Below are 10,356 nucleotides of genomic sequence, written 5' to 3' on the forward strand. Positions count from 1 at the left end.
ATGAACAGTCGACTATCCAATACAAATGATAAGCAATCCTGTACAATATACAAAACACTATAGAAATACACAATACTGTACAATATACAGAGCAAGAAAAGAGTACTGGAGTAATAAATAACAATCAGTGTCGGACGTAATGCACTCGTATTGCACAGTAAGGTATTAAGGTAGGATATTGTTAAGAGTTCAAGATGGTGACAGCTCTGGGAAAGAAGCTGTCTCTGAACCTGTTTGTTCTGGCTCTGATGCACCTGTAGCGCCTGCCTGATGGTAGCAGGCCAAACAGGTGGAAGCCAGGGTTTGTGCTGTCTTTGTGATGCAAAACATTAAATGGTTGATCCCCAGGGCACAGGCTAAAATGGCAGAATTTTATTTGGAGGCCCTCCCATTAAACATTTTTCTCCACACTTTTTTATTTATGTGAAACAATGTTATACTTCTTTATTCTTGATGCATGTTTTGTACTAAAATGAATTCATGGGAAATACATTTTAAATATTTATTTTTTGTGCAATGAACATACACTTTCATCTGAATTTTAAGAATGTATGCATTAGGTCAATTTGCCTTTGGTACTATTCCTCCACTCGAGTAATTACACAATGTATTATTTCTATTGTGAAAAAGTTTAACTACAAGTTGAGTGGCGCCCCAGAACAGTTTGTGTAAGACTATAAAGTATTGTGTCCATATGCTTGTTATTTACCCTCAGGTTTGGCAAACTGGACAGCTCCCCGTGCAATGTGGTCAAGCTGTTGTGGCTCACTGAAAGATGCTCCTGTAGAAGAAAAAAAAAACACTAATTTAATCCTTTACTTAAAAAGTGATATAAATTCAACACCAAATTGGGAATAATAATATTTGCACTTGTGACTTTTACAGGACATTTCAAGCTAAATTAGGTAACCACTAAAATTTGCCCAAAACAGTGAGTGTTAGTTAAAAAAGCAAACTAATCTTATTTACCCACGTGATGTAAGAGTAAACAAAACACTCACACAGCTGGCCAAGATAATCCTTTTAGAGATGAGGACCATTTAAGCAAAACAATTACCCAGATTACTTTTTAACAAGGAAATCAGTTGATGCAATTTGAATGTACAAACGAGTATGTTTTGAGGAACATTGTTATGCAATGGGCCATGACAGACAATACGCATATAGTAGGTCAGAGGGTACCACAATGATTACACCAACATGCTGCAATTTCCCTTAAAGAGGAACTGCACTTTTTTGGATTTTTGTTTATCATTCACAATCCCTATGTAAGACAAGTAAACACCTCGTTTTCTTTTTCTATGCATTCTAATGTGTAATATACAGCAAGTACGATAGTAATGGGAGTAATTTATTGAGCCCGTGAAGTCTTCTACAAAAAAACATCTAACAACCGCCAACAATACTCAATTTACAGGTTGGAACCTGCATCATGACCAAGTATTAGCGATTTGGTTATTATTGGTGCTAACGCAGAAGAACTACTTTTGGCTAGATAACTACTGGAAATGACAGACTATAAGCCGCTACTTTTTTCCTACGCTTTGAACCCTGCGGCTTATAAAATGGTGCAGCTAATTTAAAGTGTTTCCTTCGCTGAAAGATTTCATTAAAACAAATACACTTAAATGGTGTGTTGTTGTTTGTGCTATGGCGCTATCTTTTGGACGAGTTCTCTCACTGCGGGTGCTGCTGAGTGAATGCAAATTCCTTTGATCTGGAAGTTTAAGTCCCATTTGGTCTTCTACTTGTACGGATTCCTAATTCATCACTCCAAGCAACGTTTGTAAGGTTTACAGTATAAGTAAAACAATTTATACTTATTTAACCTTCCCATGTGTTGTATCTGTAAAAATGCTTTCAAACATTTGTACGTGTTTTCATAATGATATGAATCTAGGGTCGTTAACATTGGCTAATGTGCTAACCTGTTTACGAGTGTCTGGGTTGGTATTATTACTTTATAACGGCATTCTTTTTGTATCGTTTCAGTTTCACAAATTCACCAGCAAATTCATCAAGATGTCACGTGGAGTTATTGAGTCCGTTTTACTGATTGGAAAGCTAGCTTCCGCAGCTGGTGGGTCCATGACGATGACTTATATTTTGTTTGATCTGCAGTTTTACTGCCATGTTAGAGACACCGTTTAGAAACAATTAACAGGGTCTCTGCATTTATTGTATGTAAGACTTTTTAAGACCATGCGGATACCCTGATTAAGGTATGTAAATAAACATTTACAAAAAAATTCTGTGTAAATACCTCATTTCACAACGTATACTGTATATCTGCGGCTAATATATGAAAATATTTTTTTTCTCTCTGTAAAATTTAGTGGTGGTGGCTTTTAGACTGGTGCACTATATAGTCCGGAAAATACGGGAGCTCCTGCATAGCATTTAAATTGATAAAAGTTAATTCTAGATTATAAATCATGCCTCTCAGGTGTATGGTAGAACGTTGTGGCGATACACTAAGAAGTTGATCTACTTTGACAATCAACCTCAGCGATGGAGTGAAAGACACAAAAAGTTGCTCGTTTTCACCCTCCTTTTTTTCTTCTTTTAGCTGCATGAATTTTAGGATTACTGGTAATTCTTCTTCGAAACGGGAGGATACAATCATCCCAGTCAGAGACTGTACAGTAAGTGATTGTTTTAAAATGTTTGTAGTTTGTATTTCTCGTTTAGCACTTAGCAATTGTGCTATTTGCTGGATCTGCTTATCACTCAGCTTTTTAAAACTTATAGCTTATCCTCCGTATATTCAGGCTCAAAAATATAAGGCTCTGGTTCGTCATTTGTACCAAAGTAGTCGTCGTTGGCTCTCATGAAGTCTGCAATGATTAGTAACAGTAGTAGTTGTCATAAAGTCTGCAATGATTAGTAACAGTAGTAGTTGTCATAAAGTTTTCAATAATTAGTAATGTAGTAGTAGTTGTCATGAAGTCTGCAATGATTAGTAACAGTAGTAATTGTTGTCATGAAGTCTGCAATGATTAGTAACAGTAGTAATTGTTGTCATGAAGTCTGCAATGATTAGTAACGGTAGTAGTTGTTGTCATGAAGTCTGCAATAATTAGTAATAGTAGTAGTTGTTGTCATGAAGTCTGCAATGATTAGTAACAGTAGTAGTAGTTGTCATGAAGTCTGCAATGATTAGTAACAGTAGTAGTTGTTGTCATGAAGTCTGCAATGATTAAAAACAGTAGTAGTTGTCATGAAGTCTGCAATGATTAGTAACAGTAGTAGTTGTCATGAAGTTTGCAATGATTAAAAACAGTAGTAGTTGTCATGAAGTCTGCAATGATTAGTAACAGTAGTAGTTGTCATGAAGTCTGCAATGATTAGTAACAGTAGTAGTAGTTGTCATGAAGTCTGCAATGATTAGTAACAGTACTAGTTGTCATGAAGTCTGCAATGATTAGTAACAGTAGTAGTTGTCATGAAGTCTGCAATGATTAGTAACAGTAGTAGTTGTCATGAAGTCTGCAATGATTAGTAACAGTAGTAGTTGTCATGAAGTCTGCAATGATTAGTAACAGTAGTAGTTGTCATGAAGTCTGCAATGATTAGTAACAGTAGTAGATGTCATGAAGTCTGCAATGATTAGTAAGAGTAGTAGTTGTTGTCATGAAGTCTGCAATGATTAGTAATAGTAGTAGTAGTTGTCATGAAGTTTGCAATGATTAGTAACAGTAGTAGTTGTCATGAAGTCTGCAATGATTAGTAACAGTAGTAGTTGTCATGAAGTCCGCAATGATTAAAAACAGTAGTAGTTGTCATAAAGTCTACAATGATTAGTAACAGTAGTAGTTGTTGTCATGAAGTCTGCAATGATTAGTAACAGTAGTAGTTGTCATGAAGTCTGCAATGATTAGTAACAGTAGTAGTTGTCATGAAGTCTGCAATGATTAAAAACAGTAGTAGTTGTCATAAAGTCTACAATGATTAGTAACAGTAGTAGTTGTTGTCATGAAGTCTGCAATGATTAAAAACAGTAGTAGTTTTCATGAAGTCTGCAATGATTAGTAACAGTAGTAGTTGTCATGAAGTCTGCAATGATTAAAAACAGTAGTAGTTGTCATAAAGTCTACAATGATTAGTAACAGTAGTAGTTGTTGTCATGAAGTCTGCAATGATTAAAAACAGTAGTAGTTGTCATGAAGTCTGCAATGATTAGTAACAGTAGTAGTTGTCATGAAGTTTGCAATGATTAAAAACAGTAGTAGTTGTCATGAAGTCTGCAATGATTAGTAACAGTAGTAGTTGTCATGAAGTTTGCAATGATTAGTAACAGTAGTAGTTGTCATGAAGTTTGCAATGATTAGTAACAGTCGTTGTCATGAAGTCTGCAATGATTAAAAACAGTAGTAGTTGTCATAAAGTCTGCAATGATTAGTAACAGTAGTAGTTGTCATGAAGTCTGCAATGATTAGTAATAGTAGTAGTTGTTGTCATGAAGTCTGCAATGATTAGTAACAGTAGTTGTTGTCATGAAGTCTGCAATGATTAGTAATAGTAGTAGTAGTTGTCATGAAGTCTGCAATGATTAGTAATAGTAGTAGTTGTTGTCATGAAGTCTGCAATGATTAGTAACAGTAGTAGTTGTCATGAAGTCTGCAATGATTAGTAATAGTAGTAGTTGTTGTCATGAAGTCTGCAATGATTAGTAACAGTAGTTGTTGTCATGAAGTCTGCAATGATTAGTAACAGTAGTAGTTGTCATGAAGTCTGCAATGATTACTAACAGTAGTAGTTGTTGTCATGAAGTCTGCAATGATTAGTAACAGTAGTAATTGTTGTCATGAAGTCTGCAATGATTAGTAACAGTAGTAGTTGTCATGAAGTCTGCAATGATTAGTAATAGTAGTTGTTGTCATGAAGTCTGCAATGATTAGTAACAGTAGTAATTGTTGTCATGAAGTCTGCAATGATTAGTAACAGTAGTAGTTGTCATGAAGTCTGCAATGATTAGTAACAGTAGTAGTTGTTGTCATGAAGTCTGCAATGATTAGTAACAGTAGTAGTTGTCATGAAGTCTGCAATGATTAGTAATAGTAGTAGTTGTCATGAAGTCTGCAATGATTAGTAACAGTAGTAGTTGTCATGAAGTCTGCAATGATTAGTAATAGTAGTAGTTGTTGCCATGAAGTCTGCAAAAAAAGGGAAAGACATACATGTTCTTTTCTGGTGAAAAGATTTGATAGATAAACTTCCAACAAAGTGCAGTTTCCCATTAAAAACACTGGATTAAAAAAACTACACAAATGTTACATTTGATCTTCTAAGTTCTCACCAGCTTTTGTAGAGAGGAAAGCTCCTCTGGGAGGTAACACAGCCCTGTCCTGTTCAGTTTGAGCCATCGCAAGCTGCTCATGGATTTGACATGTTCTGGGAAATACCCACCCTGAAAGACACAGAGGAAGCAAATATGTTGAGATATGTACAAATGAACATATCAGGATGGACTAATTCAATGCCTTCTTCCAACACAGAAGCCGATAGGTTAACTGGAACGATGTGGCTCGGGTAATAAAGCGGCCGTGTCATACACTTGAGGATTCTAGGTTCGAGCCCACCTTCTGCCGTCCTAGTCACGTTTGTTGTGTCCTTGGGCAAGACAGTTCACCCTTGCTCCTGATGGGTCGTGGTTAGTGCCACAAGTGTGTGAATGTGTGTGTCAATGTGGAAATAGTGTCAAAGCGCTTTGAGTATCTCGAAGGTAGAAAAGCTCTATACATGTATAATCTATTTACCAATTAAATAACTAAAGCTCCTAAAAGATGATATGATAATGTTAGTCTACCTGAAATTGACCGATGATAGACAACAAGTAACTTGTACAACGTAGTCAACTTGCAAACTCAAACCCACAGCTTTAATATCATATTATTTAAGGCTAACATGAAATTTAAATTTGACATATCTGATGCATTTATTTTCTTCCGCTTATCCAAGGTCTTGGATATCCAAGGATTTGGAGAAGGCGTATGACCGGGAGATCCAGTGGGAGGTGCTGAGGGGGACTCTGCTGAAGGTTATCCAATCTCGGTACAACCAAAGCGAGAGTTGTGTCCGGGGACTTGGATACAGGTCGGATTTATTTCCAGTGGGGGTTGGTCTCCGCCAGGGTTGCGCTCTGTCACCTACCCTGTTTGTGATTTTCATATACAGGATTTCCAAGCAGAGTGGTGACCATGGCGGAGAGGGTATACGTCTCGGGGGGGGGCTAAAGGTTGCGTCACTGCTGTTTGCAAATGATGTGGTCCTGATGGCACCATCGGTTCATGACCTTCAACTCTCACTGGATCGGTTCGCAGCAGAGTGTTCAGCGGCTGGAATGAGGATCAGCATCTCCAAATTTGAGGCCATGGTTTATAGTCATGTCCAATATCTGGATAACTGGCTAACATGTTTAACTTCATATTCATGTCCAATATCTGGATAACTGGCTAACATGTTTGACTTCATATTCATGTCCAATATCTGGATAACTGGCTAACATGTTTAACTTCATATTCATGTCCAATATCTGGATAACTGGCTAACATGTTTGACTTTACAGTGCTGCTTCATGTCAGATATCTGGATAATTGGCTAACATGTTCGACTTTACAGTCATGTCAGATATCTGGAAAACTGGCTAACATCAGTCATGTCAGATAACTGGCTAACATGTTTGACTTTACAGTCATTACTGTAACGTATTATTTTCGGGTCTCCCCATGTCTAGCATTAAAAGATTACAGTTGGTACAAAATGCGTCTGCTAAACTTTTGACAAGAACAAGAAAATTTGATCATATTACGCCTGTACTGTATATACCTTTATATACATATATACATACATATATACCTATACTGTATATACCTTTATATACATATATACATACATATATACCTGTACTGTATATACCTTTATATATATACATACATACATACATATACACCTATACTGTATATACCTTTATATACATATATACATACATATATACCTATACTGGCTCACCTGCACTGGCTTCCTGTGCACTTAAGATGTGACTTTAAGGTTTTACTACTTACGTATAAAATACTACACGGTCTAGCTCCATCCTTTCTTGCCGATTGTATTGTACCATATGTCCCGGCAAGAAATCTGCCTTCAAAAGACTCCGGCTTATTAGTGATTCCCAGAGCCCAAAAAAAGTCTGCGGGCTATTGAGCGTTTTCCGTTCGGGCTCCAGTACTCTGGAATGCCCTCCCGGTAACAGTTTGAGATGCTACCTCAGTAGAAGCATTTAAGTCTCACCTTAAAACTCATTTGTATACTCTAGCCTTTAAATAGACCCTCTTTTTAGACCAGTTGATCTGCCGTTTCTTTTCTTTTTCTCCTATGTCCCTCCTCCCTTGCGGAGGGGGTCCGGTCCGGTGGCCATGGAGGAAGTACTGGCTGTCCAGAGTCGGGACCCAGAATGGACCGCGCGTCCAGAGTCGGGACCCAGGATGGACCGCTCGCCTGTGTATCGGTTGGGGACATCTCTGCGCTGCTGATTCGCCTCCACTTGGGATGGTTTCCTGTTTGCTTCACTTTGGACAGAACTCTCGCTACTGTGTTGGATCTGCTTTGGACTGGACTCTCACGGGTGTGTTGGATCCACTATGGATTGGACTTTCACAGTATTATGTTAGACCCGCTCGACATCCATTGCTTTCGGTCCCCTAGAGGGGGGGGGGGGTTGCCCACATATGCGGTCCTCTCTGAGGTTTCTCATAGTCATCATTGTTGACGTCCCACTGGGTGTGAGTTTTTCCTTGCCCTTATGTGGGCTCTACCGAGGATGTCCTTGTGGTTTGTGCAGCCCTTTGAGACACTAGTGATTTAGGGCTATATAAATAATCATTGATTGATGTCAGATAACTGGTTAACATGTTTAACTTAACAGTCATATCAGATAACTGACTAACTAGTTAACATGTTTGACTTAACAGTCATGTCAGATAACTGACTAATTAGTTAACATGTTTGACTTAACAGTCATGTCAGATAACTAGTTAACATGTTCAACGTAACATTCATGTCAGATAACTAGTTAACATGTTTAACTTACCATTCATGTCAGATAACTAGTTAACATGTTTGACTTAACAGTCATGTCAGATAACTAGTTAACATGTTCAACGTAACATTAGTGTCAGAGAACTAGTTAACATGTTTAACTTAACAGTCATGTCAGATAACTAGTTAACATGTTTGACTTAAGTCATGTCAAATAACTAGTTAACTAGTTAATGTTTTTAACTTAAGTCATGTCAGACCACTAGTAAACATGTTTGACCTAACAGTCATGTCAGATAACTGGTTAACTAGTTAAAATGTTTAACTTAACAGTCATGAAAGATAACTGGTTAACTAGTTAACATGTTTAACTTAACAGTCATGTCAGATAACTGACTAACTAGTTAACATGTTTGACTTAACAGTCATGTCAGATAACTAGTTAACATGTTCAACGTAACATTCATGTCTGATAACTAGTTAACATGTTTAACTTACCATTCATGTCAGATAACTAGTTAACATGTTTAACTTAACAGTCATGTCAGATAATTAGTTGACTGGTAAACATGTTTGACTTAACAGTCATGTCAGATAATTAGTTAACATGTTTAACTTAACAGTCATGTCAGATGATTATTTAACTAGTTAACATGTTTGACTTAACAGTCATGTCAGATAATTAGTTAACATGTTTAACTTAACAGTCATGTCAGATAATTAGTTGACTGGTAAACATGTTTGACTTAACAGTCATGTCAGATAATTAGTTAACATGTTTAACTTAACAGTCATGTCAGATAATTATTTAACTAGTTAACATGTTTGACTTAACAGTCATGTCAGATAATTAGTTGACTGGTAAACATGTTTGACTTAACAGTCATGTCAGATAATTAGTTAACATATTTAACTTAACAGTCATGTCAGATGATTAGTTAACTAGTTAAAATGTTAACTTAACAGTCATGTCAGATAATTAGTTAACTAGTTAAAATATTAACTTAACAGTCATGTCAGATAATTAGTTAACTAGTTAAAATATTAACTTAACAGTCATGTCAGATAATTAGTTAACTAGTTAAAATATTAACTTAACAGTCATGTCAGATAATTAGTTAACTAGTTAAAATATTAACTTAACAGTCATGTCAGATAATTAGTTAACTAGTTAAAATATTAACTTAACAGTCATGTCAGACAACTGGCTAACGCCCAGCTGACATGTTGGCTAAGCTAATGTTTTGGTGAGATTCAGCCTTCAGTTTACTCGCTAATTCGACGTCGAAGCGAACTATCAGTCAAAAGCCACAATAGACATTGGAAAAGAGGTGGAAAATCTTACTTTAAAGTCGTTCCCACTGAGGTCTACCCCTCTTATAAAGGGAAGAACTCCGGTGGCAGCCATTTCTGCTCGGTGACGTCACCCGCTGCTCAGTCTCCTCCGTCTATTTTGGTTGGCGGCTTCTTCTTTTTCATATAGAGTACATCTCTGCTCATTACCGCCCCCTTTTTTCATATGGAGTACTTCTTTGCTCATTACCGCCCCCTTCCGCTTTGACATGTAGCCTTAAAAAAACACGTCATTTAACGCAGTGGTTGTCAACCTTTTTTCAGTGATGAGAACATTGTTTTAATTCAAGTACCCCCTAATCAGAGCAAAGCGTTCTTGGTTGAATAAAAGAGACAAAGAAGTAAAATCAACTCTATGTCATCAGTTTCTGATTTATGAAATTGTCTAACAGTTCAAAATATTGCTCATTTGCAGTGGTCTTTCTTGAACTATTTTCAAAAAAATAAATAAAAATAAGTAAAAACTTGTTGAAAAATAAACCAGTGATTCAATTATAAATTAATTCTACACATAGAAGTAATCATTAACTTAAAGTGCCCTCTTTGGGGATTGTAATAGAGATCCATCTGGATTCATCAACTTCATTCTAAACATTTCTACACAAAAAAATAAGTCTTTAACATCAATATTTATGGAACATCCATCCATCCATTTTCTACCGCTTATTCCCTTTGGGGTCACGGGGGCGCTGGTGCCTATCTCAGCTCCAATCGGGCGGAAGGCGGTGCACACCCTCGACAAGTCGCCACCTCATCGCATATTTCTGGAACATGTCCACAAAAAAATCAAGCTGTCAACACTCAGTATTTTCACAGTTTATGAACTTACATTCATATTTTGTTGAAGTATTATTCAATAAATATATTGATAAATCCATCCATCCATCTTCTTCCGCTTATCCGAGGTCGGGTCGCGGGGGCAACAACCTAAGCAGGGAAACCCAGACTTCCCTCTCCCCAGCCACT

General features: G+C 36.9%; 1 protein-coding gene across 1 annotated transcript in view; it reads right to left on the reverse strand.

Annotated features, from left to right (window-relative positions):
• Nucleotides 1-9,535, reverse strand: part of flii (FLII actin remodeling protein) — a 39,229-nt gene extending 29,694 nt beyond the window's left edge. The window contains 3 exon segments of the mRNA XM_061905206.1: nucleotides 710-781; nucleotides 5,300-5,410; nucleotides 9,383-9,535. Of these exon segments, the coding sequence (XP_061761190.1) occupies nucleotides 710-781; nucleotides 5,300-5,410; nucleotides 9,383-9,445 (246 nt within the window). The 5' untranslated portion in view covers nucleotides 9,446-9,535.
• Nucleotides 9,536-10,356: the final 821 nt, after the last annotated feature.

This window comes from Nerophis ophidion, linkage group LG07 (assembly GCF_033978795.1).
Source record: "Nerophis ophidion isolate RoL-2023_Sa linkage group LG07, RoL_Noph_v1.0, whole genome shotgun sequence".
NCBI lineage: Eukaryota > Metazoa > Chordata > Actinopteri > Syngnathiformes > Syngnathidae > Nerophis > Nerophis ophidion.